The sequence below is a fragment of the Cygnus olor genome, chromosome 18, assembly GCF_009769625.2.
Source record: "Cygnus olor isolate bCygOlo1 chromosome 18, bCygOlo1.pri.v2, whole genome shotgun sequence".
NCBI classification, from domain to species: Eukaryota; Metazoa; Chordata; class Aves; order Anseriformes; family Anatidae; genus Cygnus; species Cygnus olor.
The window spans coordinates 4,602,646-4,619,087 of record NC_049186.1 but is presented as its reverse complement, the minus strand read 5'-3'; the positions used below and the strand labels follow the sequence as shown (position 1 = coordinate 4,619,087).

The 16,442-nt window shown below is 40.4% G+C and overlaps 1 protein-coding gene across 1 annotated transcript in view; it reads right to left on the bottom strand.

The window, feature by feature from the left end:
• The window catches only part of TNRC6C (trinucleotide repeat containing adaptor 6C), a 72,005-nt gene extending 62,466 nt beyond the window's left edge, over nt 1-9,539 (bottom strand). Inside the window, 1 exon segment of the mRNA XM_040530153.1 lies at nt 8,992-9,539. Coding sequence (XP_040386087.1) covers nt 8,992-9,100 — 109 coding nt within the window. The 5' untranslated portion in view covers nt 9,101-9,539.
• Nucleotides 9,540-16,442: the final 6,903 nt, after the last annotated feature.

Sequence of the window (16,442 nt, the reverse complement as noted above, 5' to 3'; positions counted from 1 at the left end):
ATCAAATAAGAGCCTTGATATTGCTTGCTCTTACGATGTTTGTGATGGGTATCTGCTGCTTCTGCGTTCTGAGAGCTGTGCACATACTAAACAATGAGCTTGCTTGTAATAATTATCAGTACTTAATGGTATCTAAACTTCGTAATCCAATTTCACCCAAACAAATCCAATAATTACTCCATATGCTTTTTGATGATTACAATCTCGGGAATCCCAACTGCATAAAAAAGTGTTATGTGCAATTGTAGGTGGATTTTATTAATATAATGAATAGGATCAGTCTAACAGATTTCAATTACAACAGTAGCTTTTAAATACATTTCTATGACATAAGGAAGAACATGCATAAATGAAAGAAACTGGTTAAGCCACATAATACTGATTTATGGCAGCTTTTTCCTTTCATTCACCTCATTAACATTTCTCTGTATTTCAGAATCCCACACTCCGGCTCTATAAAACTTGCATTTCTAAAGCCTTTAAGGAGCAGACATTCCAGAAGAGAAACAGTTAAAGCCAGAAACGCATTCTTGGCTGCTACTGTGACAGGATTTATTTACAGCTTCTATTAAACACAGCAGCTCCATTACAAAGTGCTGTATGTGAGAAGAATTTTTGATTATACAATGCCAATGCCTCACTGCGTTAAACATATCATGCCAGTGTATTATTTTTTTCCTTCAGCAATTCGTTCAGGTCATTGTTTGATGGGTTTATGAATTCATTACAGGAAACAGATGGATCCCATAATTCAGAGCTATTCTCCCAGCCAATCATATGGGCAATTTTTTTTTCTCATCTCGCTCCCCCCTCCAAATCAACCTTAATGAAGCCACTTCCTCCATGTCCAATACCCCGCACACATACACCGCACCGAGAGCCGGTGCTTATTGAAGCAACCTCGGAACTGGAGCTGCTGTGACATAAAGGTGACCACCGTCACGCTCAGACAGAGGCACCCCCCCAAGTCAGACAGAAAGGCACGAACTTACCCAACTCGGGTGAAGGCAAACAGAAAACACAGGGTTGTAGTGGGCAAAAAAGAGATGCCTGATTGGTGAGAAATCCCTTTTTGTATGCTGAAAAACGTATTATTTTTTTAAAGAAAAAAATGTTGCCCCCCAATCTACTTTCAAAGGATGGATTTTCATTTAGCAAATTACCTCCTTTGTCTACTAAGCACTGGTATTTTTTATCCACAGTGACATCTGCTGGCAAAAGCAAAGGTATTTCAGAAAACTATTGCATAAAAACCTAATACTTCTCAATGTTTCTATACAAAAGTGGGCAGTTTTCTGTCTTGCTCTTTTCTTCTCCCAGCAAATAAATTTATTGGGGAAAAAAAAAACTGCAGAAGAGTTACAGTCTAATGCCAAAAGAACTTGAAAAATTCACAAAACAGCTTTAAAACCACAACCAGAAGCTGCCATTTGACAACAAAGCCTACAACCAGGGTAAAAGTAAAAATACGTGCCTTATTAAAAATAAAGTCTTACAACTTTAACATTACTTAAACACTTCATTTTTGTACTAATTCCTGCACATAGCATTTAAGAAACAGTAAGAACAAATAAAGTCTTTTCCTCATTTAATTTTTATCCCCCCCATTTTACCTCCCAGCTGACCACAGTGCATCTTCTGCTTTCCTCTCCCCTTCCCTCTCTTGAGTTTTGCAATGTTTCCTGCCTCCTTCCTTACCCTTTCAACATCCCACTGCTAAAGCCTCTCACCACAACCTATCCTTCCTAAAAAGCTCTACAGACTCTTCTCACATCTACCAACTTAGACCTACTCTACAGAATTCCATTTTTTTTTGCCAGGAAATCTGGAGTCAGAATCGGATTTAACAGGAAGCTGCAGCATTCATAGAAAACCTCTGTGCTAACTGTCAGGGTTTCTGTCGTCCCACTAACTCACTTGTCTGTAATTTAGCGGTGGGATGTTACCGAGGAGGCTCCGTGGAGAGAAGTACCATCTAATCCCTCATCCTGGATCACCTTCCTGCTTTAGGAAGAGGGACGTGTATGATGTGGTCATTCAGCCCATCTCAGCCCGTGCCTTTAGAAAGCAGCTTTAGTTCTGTAATGTCTGCCAGGATTCATATATTAGTTAAATGCAACTGAATAAAAGTACTGTGAAGTTACTGATGTCACTGTTACACACTGCACGCTTTATTTGAACAGCCAGAGCTTAGAATTCTGCAACAGACAAAGAAATCAAACCTCTGAATACACATCCATCCATCCATCCACCCCCAAATCACTTCAGATAAGTATTTTTGCAATAACAGGAGAAATAAGTTTTGTTAATTGATACTACAAAAGACCGACATTTTATGCAGGGAACAGCTACAGGTGAGTGCTTTCTTGGTTGTTCTGTAGCAGTTTTTACATCATGCTTACCAACCATTATGTTGGTTGGCTGATGGAGCTCTCCAACCTTAAATAAATGCTCCTGGGTTTTCTGTGAGATGGATCTATGCTAGGATCAATTCAAAAGCCACTCTGCAGCTCCTATTTTTTGCAGTCTGATCCACTCATCTGAAGACATTTCACAGGCTTCATCAAGATATGGGCATAATTTATTCTAAAACTATATTCAGACCTATGATCATTGCATGAAGTTAGCAGATAACTACCCACCATAAATTGATATATATTAAATGTTGAAATGTATTTGTTATCTATTCAGTGGGTTTCAATTCAGTCAAAAATTAATTCCTAATTTTGATGCTGGAAAACCTCCTTTGAAAATATGTCATCCAGAAAGATTTTACAACCATCTGTGGGAAATCAATATTTTATGAGGAAATCATAATAACTTATAGGGCCCACAGTGACAAGTCAGTCGCAAATCATCTTCCCAGGAGTAAGACTTCCACATTACTTCTTATAAATTAAAGGTTTTATTTTAATCTTCATAGCTGGATCTGCTAGAACCATATAAATATTAAAGTAAGCTGGAAAGTGTATTCCGTTTGGTTGTATTTCACAATTTTTGAAGAACTAAACATTCTTTTCTTAAACATACATTGGTATTAACAGCACTGTGGCTTGTTCAAAAGCTCCCTCCTGGCTGGCTGGCCAGCTGGCAGACTAACCAGCAGACACAGCCATTATATTCACATTAAGGACATTCCTCCGGACCTCAGCGGATAGGTAGGAAAGGGAAATAACAGCACTTACTAAGCCTCTGACCTGCACCCAGCTGCACATCTCAGTGACTTTGTACCTCTGGACCTCCATGGATATCCTACAAAATTTAATCAGAATTCGCCAGAAGTGTCTAAAGCTAAGGGGGGAGACAGGAACACAACCCAATCTCATAAGCCTCACTTCCTTAGGAAACCAAAACTATACCCATAACAATCGGTTTATTAGAGCGTTTTCCGAGAGTCATTCATGAAGTGTCTCTAAAACTATAAGTCTGCACTGCTTTTGTAGAAGCTAATATTGATAATTTTGTACCAATGGACAATGGAATTTTTACATGATATTGTCATAAGCAAACTGGGGAAACGCGAGCTAAATGTAAAATTGGTTGAAATATTCTCTGGGAGAATCAATGGTTTGTTGTCATAATGAAAGTGTTATTTCAGAATATAATCCACAGGGACTTGATCTATGCCTATGCTGTTCAGTATTTTCATTAACAACTGCATGATGGACTAGAGAATATCCTTATTAAATCCCCCAATGACCCCAAGCTAGGAAGAAACAACATAGGAGTGATGAGATTGCTGCAGCACAGGATCCAAATTCTGATAAACCGATGGGAAACTAACGATGAAGTGCTGTGAAAGAAAGTTGGCTGCAATCCAGTAAGGAAAGCCACCTTATTAGGCAGGAAGAATTAAATGCAGAACATCCAACAACAGATCCCATAGCAGTTTTGCAGAAAAAGGTGCCATGTTTTAGCACATCGCAAACCAAACCAACGTTAAAAGGTCAGGCTTGTAAGAAAACAAGCATTGTAATGGAACAAATAACTAGCTATGAGGCTTAAAGTAACCCTCCTACATCCATATGGCATCTTAAAGCCTTCACTACAGCACTGCCAGTACCCATGGTTGGCCATCTCTCTTCAAGAAAGAGCCTGACCACCTGTAAGGAATACAAAGGAAAGAGGGATGTGGAACCATGAACGACCACAGCACACAGAAGACAAAGTAGGAGCTCCGTCTAGAAGACCCTGGGTACACACAGCAGAGAATAAAATACAAAGGAAGAGGAGGAAATAATTGTTCCATCCCATGGTGAATAGGACAAGACATGCTGGGTTTCAGTAGCAGCCACAAAAATTAGGATTTACATTTTTTACAGTAACGATGATTAAGGATTAACTGAAGACATGCTACAGGTTCTGTGATACTGCCTCAGGGCAAGAGGCTGGAACAGATGACCTCTCAAGAACCGTCCTAGCCACATCTCCTACAATCCCACAATAACACGGAGCTCCAAATCCAGTCCTCCCACTTTCCTCAGTCATGACAAAGAAATCATTTTCTCTCAGGTTGGTAATCCCAGTATTGTCTTCACCTGCTGGTTTTTAAATAAGATGTGTTCCTTATTATTCAGCACCACTTGTCCAGACCCAATTTGCTTTGTTCTTGATTAACTTCAAACTGTCTCATTCCCAAATTACCTTTTATCGCTCCACTCCACTGCAATTAAGTTTGCCTTCTCTTTGTAAGCCCATCGCAGCCCACGCAGCTGCAGACCCACACAGCAACATTGGGTCCTAACCCTACCGTATATGACCCTATATTCAGAGATTTAACTTCTCTTATGAGCTGGAGAAGCTCCTAATAAAAACCATACATCCTTGCATACTTCTGCGCTCAGATACTAGATTTTGTTCCACTTTCTTAAAGAACATCTACACATTTTTCTTTCCTATCACTCAGCAGAGAAAGTGCCAAATACTTCTCTTGACAGAAAGATACACAACCTGTTTACTTTGTGATGAAATCTGCATTTTTAAAAGTTTTCTTCAACCCCATGCTATGTTATTCTGGTTTGGTTTCACACGCAGCAGGCTCCTGAAGAATACTTATACTTTAAACAGCTTCCAACATTTTCCTCGCTGCTTTCTTCCATGTTAGCACTGATTATAATTTTAATTTTAAATTCACAATTAATTAGCTGTGCCATTAAAAATGGTACAGCTAATTAGGCTGATAGGTTGTCATCAACAATAGATTGATAATCCAAAGCAAATATGATGCTGTTTAGCATCGTATTCTTTCACAATGTTTATTGTAGGTTGTGAGTGCACACACATGGTTTACCATGGCCAGGTTGATGAATGGAAATTGGATCGTATACATCAGGCCTTGAATTGAGAAGTCCAAGTCATGAATCAAAATTCTGGGTAATGGAACAGTTAAATTATCACAGCTACGTTCCTTCAGGATGTGAACTGATAACAGATGGTAACTTTCAAGGCTTAACAATTTGTCTGGTTTCTTTCAAGCGATAGTTCTTCGATTTACAGATGATGTTAAGCAGTATTTATGAATTCATGTAACTCAAATTCCAGTGTTAATCATATACATCTCTCTACTCTCAGATTTGTTCAAATATGCACCCATTGTAAAGCAAAGACAAACAAATAAATAAATACATCTTGCTAGAAGCTGGTCCCCAGGCTACCATTTGTCCTGAAGAGTAAGCCTCAGACATTTCAGCACAGACATATTTCGTCCAACATGTCATTGTACATTAACTTTGAATTCAAACTCTTGTAAACTCAATTCCCACCTCAAAAGCAGGACAGTATCAGGTAGACTTGTCTCTCTAAACAATACACTGACATTAGAAAGCCAACTTACCTATTAAAAAAAGGAAAATAATAAAGCTATTGAAAGTTCTTAATCACTTGTGTTAATAACATTAAGAAACATTAGCATTAAGAATTGTCTGAAAAGGATGGAGGAGAGATAAGAGATTGCTGAGATGAATTAGCTTGTGCAAGGAACTACTACTCAACAATGAAGTGAGAGGGCAGCTCTGAGTGAGGAAGATTGCTCTGCTAGAGCTCAGAAGCATTTGCAGTTTTCTCAGGTTTCTGAATGAGGTTTTCATATAAAACAAGTTCAGCCCCTAATAGCTAGGAGAATTCATGTCTTGGATACTTCCTCAAAGTATTTTAAAACATCTAGATCCCATCCGCTGATTTTAAAAAGACCCACCAGGGACACACATGTGAAGTTGTAGTTCACCAACAGGACAACTTGTTATAGGGCCCCTCTCACCTCTGCTCTTGCCCTCCAAACCCTTCCCCAGTGTTGCTCCAGGCAATGCAACCTCTCAGTAACTGCACAATAAGAGAGTCAGAGACAGGAAACAGCTTACAGCTAAATTATACAATGCTAACACTATCATCAGTGCAAGTGCTGGTGGGAAAATCCAGGCACAATAATAACAGATTAAATAACTTCATACAGAGCCACATAAGAATTCTGGGCAGAACCAGCAACTGAATCCTTTAATTTAAGCTGACTGTGTGCATTTAATCTTATTAGACAACATTTTACACACAGTTTTCATATTTAAAGGATTTTTTAAAAGCAAATTTACAAATGGTGCTAAGGCAAACTGGCAACAGTCTTTCTCCTTCATTCAATAAAAGCCATCTCCAGACTGAATAGCAAGTATTCTTTACAGCAGAGATCTGCTCATTGTTAAATCACTTGTACGAATAGATGAATATGAAAATCGACAGCAATTCAGTTCATACATAATTAACAACTAGAATTATCACAGCATTGACCCGTTTACCGTATACAGCAAGAGCCTACAATTTCATTTGCACCTTGAAGAGTGATACATCTACAGCTTACAGCTCACACGAACAAGTCTTGAGACTTGTTTAAAACCACACAGTAAGCAGAGCAAGCTGGGGGATCACCAGATTACACATTAACATGTAGTTTTCATAACAGAAGCAAAAATCTTATAAACAGATCCATGTCTTTGGATGTGGTTAATGCCTTTATCATGTCAAAAAGACTTAGCATCAGCCCTTTTGTAGCAGAATACATTCAGGGTCTGGAGGTCGGAGCTCACCCTGAATAATGACTGCTGAGTTCTGCAGAGATGCTGAAGGCAGCTCTCCACGTTGGGGTTGAAGGGAAGGCAGTGAATCGGAGCACAAATTCTGCCAGTTCCAAACAAATAAGCGGTTGAATACTGTAAAGAGATACCTCGCATACCCACCATTTCCATCTTGGATTGCCTCTACAGAAACATATTCAGCATCGGTATCTGGCATAGATGCTATACGGATGTACAGAGATCACATCGCACCTAGAACGTGTGCTGCACCAATGTCTGTGCATGCAAGGCATATACCTGGTGTACAAATTTTAGGGCGTCCCAGGGCACAGTCAGTGCTAGTATCCCAGCCAGGTTGTAGGAAAACGGGAAATACTAAATATTCACGTTATGTCGACCTGCTTTTCCAATTCGAAATCTGAGCTGGAAAGCAGGTGAGGACTCTGGCTAATTTTCTGAGTGTCTGGAAATTGCCAGCATGTATTTATGGATCAATTCCTTAACTCGTGCACCGGGACACATCAGACCTACTGGCTACGAAGAGAGTGTGCACGCATGCTGCAGATCAATACAGGAGAGAGGCCCTAGGCCTATAATGCATGCATAGGCTAAAATTTGTAGTAAATCCATTCTGGGTCTAACATAGCCTAGACCCATCAGATTCACTATACACGTGCACACATTTTTGTTCTGGAAAATATAAATATAGCTTCTCAAATGACTTCATGTTTCAGGGGTGAAGGCAGGAGGAACAATTGCATTGGCATTTAGCTCCCTTCAGACGTTCCTGTGTAAGCACGGAGATCAACTGCTTGCTGATTGCAGGCCTGCTGGAGAAGGTAACGTGCTCGACATGATCATGAGATGAAGTTTAATTTTTATTGACATTGGCTGTGTTGCTGAAATCACAGCACTATGCATACATGTCAAATCAACTAGAGCCCTGTATAAACACAAAGCCTTGGCTCCACTGTCATGTACATTTATGGTACCAAATAAATATTTTAAGTGCAATACTAAAATAGTAACAATTTTGCGGGCAAGAGCAATGTTTTAAATAAACCAGTAAAAAGACCCTGCAAGTTTGGCACAAGCCTTTAAGTTCACATTCTATCGCAAGAGAAGGCTTAAGAGTATGTTTACAGTACAGCCCTACAGATAGCAGAGGGATGGCAGAGGGATGGCTGAGTTATCACCTACATCAGTCAGCACACGGACGGCAGCGGCACCCGCACAGCTCCGCAGCGACCGGCCTCCCCTCCTCAGCAGGAGACTCTATTGCGAGCCTCAGGTACCTTCACCCAGGGAAACTGCGCACAGCAACTTAAGGAAAGCTCAAACTGAAGTATCTGGGCCTTAGATTTCCTGGTCTGAATGAATCCTCTTGGGGCTAACTGAAAGGGTGAGATGAAAAAGTGTTCACTTGTCATTAGCGAAATTATTTCAGGAATGAGTGCTTTGAGAAACGAGGTTCTTAATAAGAAAGAAGATGGGAATATTGTCAGCACTTTAGAAAACCACGCTTCACTAAATTTCACAGATTTTTGTTTCTAGAAAAATGTTTGAAGTTCCACATCTTGTTCTGGATGCAGTTCCTAATACTGGAAACACAAGCTGTGTAAGTGTCATTCCTGTGGCTTTCAAATGATCAGCTGAATAAAATCTGGACCCCCAAAATGATGTCTTGCTCAGATACACCCAATTAAAGTCATGCTCTAAAGAGAAAAAAAAAGGAAGATAAAGTCTGACTTACAGCATACTGATCTAAATGAAAAAAATATACCGAACATAGAATTTGTGTTTCAGTTTTTTTGATACCTCCCTTTTAAATCTAAACAAGATTTCGAATATGCAGCCAGGTTTTTCCGAGTGACTTTCCCAAAGACAGCCCCTTCACTGGAAGTTTTTTGTTTAGAACAAAGAGTTTGTCTACCTGATAGCGAAGCCCAGGCTGACACAGAATCTGAAGCAAACTCTTCATTAATGCAGCTTAAACTGAACAGATTTTTTATGTCTCCGGTGCCATCGTGCATTAATGCCATATATGAAAAAACTAGATTTAAATTATTCAGAAACACAAAGAAAGTAGTTCCAGCAGTTTTCAGGCTGTCTTCCTCTCAAATCTTCAAGAAAATGCCTTAAATGAAAGCGAACTAAATTCTGAGTGCGTTTCTGCAATCATTTCACAGCAGCTAAGATAAAGCCAAAAAAAAGCTCGGCTCAATTTGTTGAACACAGCCTGGCAGAAAACCTCTTTTGTGAGAGGGCTGCAGCCCCAGCAGGTCCATTAACGGCCGGGCATTCCCAAGGAAGCTTTTCACTGCTCCTTGCGATGCCTCTTTGGCATCTCTAAAAGACTGAAGCAACCAAGTTCACTAAAAAGACAGCGAACGGAAAAAAAGCGCCGAGCGGCGCCGATCCATCTGCCAGCGCTCGTAGGGCGGCAGCAGCGGTGCCGCTATGCAAAGCAGGGCTGCTGTGTTTGTTGTTTGGGATGACAGCTCCCGCTTCAGCAGCCTGTCACCATAGCAACTTTCGGTAAGAACTCACAATGCACCCAAACGAACTCCGAGCTAAATTAACTTATTGCATGTCACCAGTGAGAAATGACTGTTCAGAGGTAATTTTCTGTACTAATATGTAATGGAGTTAACTCTCTAAATTGAATTAAATTAATTAAATGCCACTCCCAGTAAATCAGATTCTATTACATGAATGTTAAAAGAAATTAAAGATGTTTTAATAAAGATTACTAATAATAACTTAATATTATTACTTCATTTTAATTCAAAAATTCTGCTGAGTTTATTTTAGACACGTCTTCCCCTTACTAGGAAGGAAAACCTAATTATACCACATGCATTTATGTGCATATATGCACATATTTTATTTATATTACATGCACACATTTATTTCATATCCATGTACTTAGACTTATCCAAAGGAAATCACACCAGCATTGTAGGGACTGTTCACCTGCGAAATATTGCTTGGTTTAACATGTGAAATCCTAAGCTTTTCTTTCCCCACACACACCTTGATCATTGTTGATAACCGTTGATAATTTTCCAAGCCTTCAAGGACTGTGTCCAGCTTCTATAAAGTTTTATTTCTGCTGAAAACACTTTGCAACAAGTCCAAGTGCAGAAAAAGAGGAAAATACTATAGCTGTCCAGGCAGGCCACAAAAACAACAGGTCTTTAATGGCTTTAGAGAGCTACCTATTATTGTATTAACTTTGTTTTTTAATATGCTGCTGCCTGCATGTTAGAGTAGGGCAGTCAGCAAGGAGACAAATCCAAGATGCCTCCATCGCCCCGTGTCAGTACGGGGCAGGCTGTAATTGCCAGCTGATGGCGTTCATGCTGGCTGACCCTGACGTTATCCTCGGCTCGTATTAAAGAGTCACCAAAATACTCCACGTCAGAATTACCAAGCGCCATTTAAGCATTCCTCCTCTGATGCGTGAGCAGGCAGCTGCGACAGCAGGGGGAGCACAAGGCTCCAGATCTGCCACCCCCGGGGGACAATGAGGGGGGACAATGACGCCAGCCCCCTGTGGCCCCCAGAGCAGGCTCGGTTCGGGTTCTGCTCAGCACCCAGAGGGAAGTCAGCGCTGCCATAAAAAGAACACTGTGTAAAATATGCACGTGTTTTAAGACATGTTCTGGATTGCAATTAAAAAACAGCCATAAAAACAAACGTGCGAAGCACGGGTGCAGTAATGCAGTGACCATTTAATGGATTGGAAAGTTGTAACCTCGAATAAAATACTGCCTAAATCCCAGGTATCAGTAAAATGAGATTCCTGATTTAAGTTTCCATTGTTATTATGTGTCTGATTTATTATCCAGAAACTTTAAGTTAGAATTAGACTTTTTAAAGTCTTTGTAGCCATAATAAGGCACCAAATCACAAAGTCTTCATATTCAAAAATGTATTTTAGCATTCCAGGTCCAAACTGGAGAAATACTACACACACTCACGGCATCAACTCAGTTATTCTAACCCTTCATAAAATAATGTGCATGGACAGAAGACTATGGATCAAGTGTTTAAGCATTTTTCCTGTTGTAAATGGCTTTTAATTAATACTCTCAAGAGGGAGACAGAATGCTTTATCTTATGTCTAAGAAAGTAACTAAGGACCTTCACTGTACAAAAATGGTACTGCCAAGGCAACACAGATTTCTGAAATGTATACTGAAAGAAGGGTGAGACAGAGACGTGGGGCTTGCTGTTTGGCAAAGGAGAAAAAAGGTGAAGAATGGGCACCCCGGTCTGGTTCATCTTCTCTGGGAAGGAAAAAAGTACATCGGAGCCAAACAACTGAGGCAACTGAAGATGATCTCCAAGATTTGATTTCCCACAGTGACTATTGCACAAATTAGAAATAACTATAGAACAAAGAAAAAAAAATAAATCGTGACCCTTGGAAGATGGCAGACAGTAAAGTATGAATTATGATGGAGCCTATGTCAGAAACATAGCATTGGATATATTATTTTCTTCTTGCTTCATTCAGAAGACTTCCTCTTGTTGAGGAGAGATGCCAGACGGACAGAAGGGAAGAGAAGGGCCTCCCTCGAACGTGCATGAGAAGAACTGGAAGAGGAGTGGGTCGGCCCACCACCTCCAGCACCGTCAGGAAGCCTTCTCATCTTCTGCCAATCGGGCCTAAACAACTGCAGTGCGAGCTGCTGGGAACTAAAGCAAATGATATATTTAAATGTCTACTTCAGAGCTCTACCTGCAGGGAGCAAACAGTTAGAGAACAAAGAGGAAAAAGGGGAAAAGGAGAGTTGGAAGAAGAAACTCTGCGTTATCAGTTCAAGATGCTTACAGAATTAGAGAAGAGGCCACCTGAAATCTAGGAGCTCCTTAATGCAAGCTGAGTTCAGAGAGAAATAACTGAGCTACAAGAACCAGCAGCAGCACTGCTATGAGGCAGTTCAGATTACAGAGCTGAACGCTGGACTCAGCTTGAAAGGCATAAAAAAGCCTCAGATTTTCCTTGTAAACAGCAGTAGTAAAATTATAGTTATATAGCTTAACTCAGACGTTATTTAATAATCCTCCAATTACAGATATTGTATTTAAAAATAATTCTAGAGTAAGTGGAAGGATTTCTAGAGGAGAGAAACATAAATGACTATGGTTTGAAAAATGGCTTGAAAACACCAGCACGAAGAAAGGCTGCATGAACGGTTGAGTCAAAAAGAGGATACACAAAAGGCTGCTGCGGGGAGGGGAAGGCCTGCTCTGCACTTACCAGCAAATCAGACAAGAATGGGCTTAAATTACAGGAAAGACTGTTCAGGCTGAGCCTGAGACTACTTTCCAACAATAAACAAAATGTCTTTCAAGAACATCTGTCGGGCCTGTCTGACAGCGCGGACATGGGTAAGACAATCCCTTCTTGTTTGTCTAAAGGGCTGTAGCTAGTCCTGCGAGCCTAACACTTCAGTGTGAAATTCGGAGCTTTTAACGAAGTTGAGGACTTGTCGATTCTGGAGCTTTGTAACCTGTACGCTTCAAAACTGTCCTGGGAGAGCCTGCACAGCCTTGGAGAGGCCAAAGGTCTGGCTCCATAAAGACTGCTGGAAAAAAAAGAGACAACTTTGGATTTGGCTGTTTTTGCTATGTCAGAAGTGTTAAGGGCATCCCGAAAACGGGAGGATAGATCGTCAGGAAGCTCTGTGATGTGACAGGAGAATTACTACTGCCAGCAAGGAAGAGGCAATCAAGAGCTGGAACCATTCCTCAGGTTCAGCTGGGCCCCTTGGGCAAGCAGCAATAGTTGCCGACATGCTTGGGGCAGCTGAGGAGTGCCAAAAGCATTTGGTATTGCTGTTAAACACAGGTCCCACAAGGCTGCTGAGTGTCAGCCACTGCTGCCGTGCCTCAAAAGCTAGGGCAGGATGCTTAGCAAGGACATTCCCTCCTCTCCTGGTGATCTCGGACCTGCAATCAGCCGCGTGAGTAAGCACCTTCAGGAAGCTAATGCACACTGCGCTGCCTAAACCTGTTCAAGAAGAACCGGAATGATCGGATGCACAACGCAAACACGGCCAGAATGCTTCAGAGCATTTACCGAAGCGTGAGCTGGTTAAACAGACATTTTAAGTAGTCGTGCAGAATTTGTAAAGTATGGGCTACCATCTCTAACAACTCAGGAAAAGCATTAAAATAATCTAGCAAAACACAAGGAAGTCAGGAGGCAGACCGGATTCTCAGAGCAGAGGAATGTCAACACCAGATAGCCAGCAGGAGAACACAAGGTCCCTCAAGCCAGAGGCTCCACGCTTTGTAAAAGAATCAAAACACTTCTTCATTTCCTTCATTCTCCCAAAATAACCCTCTCCAGCATCTGCAGAGTAACTACCTTAAGAATGCGCACTACTGTCACAACATAAAGCTGGCTTCGTCCTTCCCAAGGAATGGACCAAGAAACCTTGGAAAGCTGGCATATGCCTCAAAACAGTCTGGCATCCCGTGTACCGAACTGAGCCAAGACATTTGCTCTTGCCTGATGAACCTCTCTTCAAGCTTATGGCTTGCAGATCTCAGACAGTACATGGGATACAAGGCTCCTCCAGGCAGTAGCACGATAATCTATCACTAGAAAGTAGTCATCACATTGCAGTTAAAAGAAAGCTGATAGATTTTCATGGAGAAGACAATCACAGCAGCTGAGTGTTTCCCATGAAAGAGTGACCTAAATGAGATAGTCCTCAAGGCAGACAAGAAACTGCCTTTATATACGCACACCTTTGAATAAGGCTAAAAGCTAATGACAGACTTTAGTTCAGAAGGTGAAAGAGAACCAAACTGATAAAACAGGTAAGCAGAGCCATAATGCCACTTGCAAGAAAACACATCTCAGACTGCTGGGTGGGTAAGAAAACTAAGATGCAGGGTGTTCCTGGTTCATGCTTCTCAGCAAACACAGAACAGAGTGATGGCATGTCAACAATGAAAAATGCATCTGCTCTCTAGTACTAGGGCATATATGCTCTGGTGGACAAGAAATCTCAGACAACTTTCTATTTAAAATTGGTAAATACATATTTGATAAGCAGACTGATAAAGAACAGAATGCATGCTATTGTCTAAACTGTTGTGACGCCTGAAAGTGCAACAGTTTGACTGTCTCACAGTCTACGTGTTTAAATGTACTACATTAGGCAATGCCCATTACTGAAAGAGAGGTCTATTGCTGAGTATGGAAGTACACACAGTGGGCAGATAAATAATCATAAAACAGCATGCAGTTTGATCATAACAGCCACTATTATCATTGTGTAGCTGTGCTAAAATTGATATTCTAGAATGTACAGTTATCAACAACTGCATTGGCAGTTGTGTTTTTCAGAAAGCAAGTCAGGGATTTATCTGAGAGGCATTAGCACCAAGGGGCACCAAGAGAATTAGCTCCAGATGAGAAAAGCCAAACTGGCATTACCTAATTTGTTCTTAGTCTCTTCATGGCTACTCTTATAGAGATAATGTCCAGACTTGAAATTTATCAGGCAATGGACATCGTAAAGAGAAATCTGATGAAAGCATGTAGTCCTACTGCCTTCAAACAGTACAATGTTTACAGCATTTGAAAAATACTTTCATTTGTGTCTAGTGTCTGAAAGCTCCCATTTTCACCCTTTTTAAAAAATAAATATGCGCAGGTAGGGCTGTTACCATCTCAAATCTGATAAGCCCACGTCATTTTCTAATTGAGGAAACTGAGAAAAGGGAAACCACATAGAAAAGTAGAGAAATATTCTGCCTGTATTTATAAAATAAGCACACGCCTAAATTTTCATGATAGGAAACTACAGCAGACTGTATAAAGCAGGGAGTATAAGCCCTGTCTCTGTGGAGTGCCAACAATATCAAGGACCTCTGACTTGAGCTCTTACCCACTTTCCTATGCCCAGCTGAGGAACCTGAAAAGCCTTCCAAGGCAACCACCGAATGAGACTGGAGGTGCTTACTTGAGCTATAACGAAAAGAAGCAACTCTGCAAAGAAGCTGAAGCACTTCACTTCTTCAGAGGTCAGTTGCCCTGTAAATCCTGCTCAGGACAGGAGCACATTCGGAAGAACATCGTTTCTGCTTTATTTTCAAATTACCCTGGAGTTTTGTGTTTGTTTTCTTTTTTAAGAAGAGAATTACTTTTTGCCAAAATCCTGTACCACTTGTTTTGGTGCCTCATTGTCTGAAAATGGTGTTTATTTGAATGCGTAAGAGTCTATAACTTCACAAGAGCTATAGAAGACCTAAAGCTTCAGAACTGTCCTTGACTGCAGGGTTCAGGCTATTAAGCCTTGACATACTCTCCTGCAAAAAGACACCAATGCTCATGCCACAATTAGTCTCTAGATTACAAAACCAGCAAGGCCAAAACAAAAAATGCTCACAAAGCAAAACAGAGCTTGTAATAAAAATTATCCATACACTTACTTGCTACCCTAAATTTTTCTCCTTCACTTCACAATGGCAGGGTTGAACTAAGATACTCACGGTGATGCCTCACTGAACTGTCATCTCCAGAAACTCAAGATGGCTCATCACAGCCATCCCACATGAAACAAAAAGCCAACTTTTTTTTTCTCTATGAGTTAACTTCAAGCCTCCACAGTCATTCTGCATGCTTTGTCTTCTTCTGTATGCAAATTTCTCCTCCTAATGCACTCCCACCTTTATAGCATTTTCTACTCTTTTGAACCAGTGTTATGGCAGGGACTCTACAAATTATCTTCACATTCTGTTCTTTGTAGATTGTAAAATTGTAATTACTTCTCTATCAGAGAGCTGCTATCTCAGTCAGCTGTGAGAACAAATTCATGTTTGTTTAAAGATTCTTATAATAGCAAAACAACACGATAACATTTATCAAAAAGAAAACATATTTATGTTATAAAGCCTTAGCATGCGGCACTGGGTTATCATTAGGTTATCAAATGACTGCGTATTACGATCTAATTGAAGAACTTATTACAGTGCTCCCCTTCCTTCTGCAATGATGATTTATGGCACATTTTGTCACTACAATGTTAAAGCGTTCAGTACAAACACAGCACTTAACTAACAAGATGGCAGAGGCAGATATTCAAGTATAAGCTATAAATACTCAAATGAATCAGAGGTTTTAAGTCTGTTGTAAATCATACCTGATTTGTAGGTTGAAACATTTCCTAATCTTGTATAAAAACCTCTGCTGGCCCCTATAATAATATGACACAAACTAGAAAAGTTTGAAGCTTAAAAACAAAACAAAAGACTAATTCTGTTACACACAGTCATAATTCTACTTAAAAGTACTGGTGAGGTTCTCCAAAAAGCCTACACTTTCTTCTTTCCTATGGAACTACCCTTAAATGT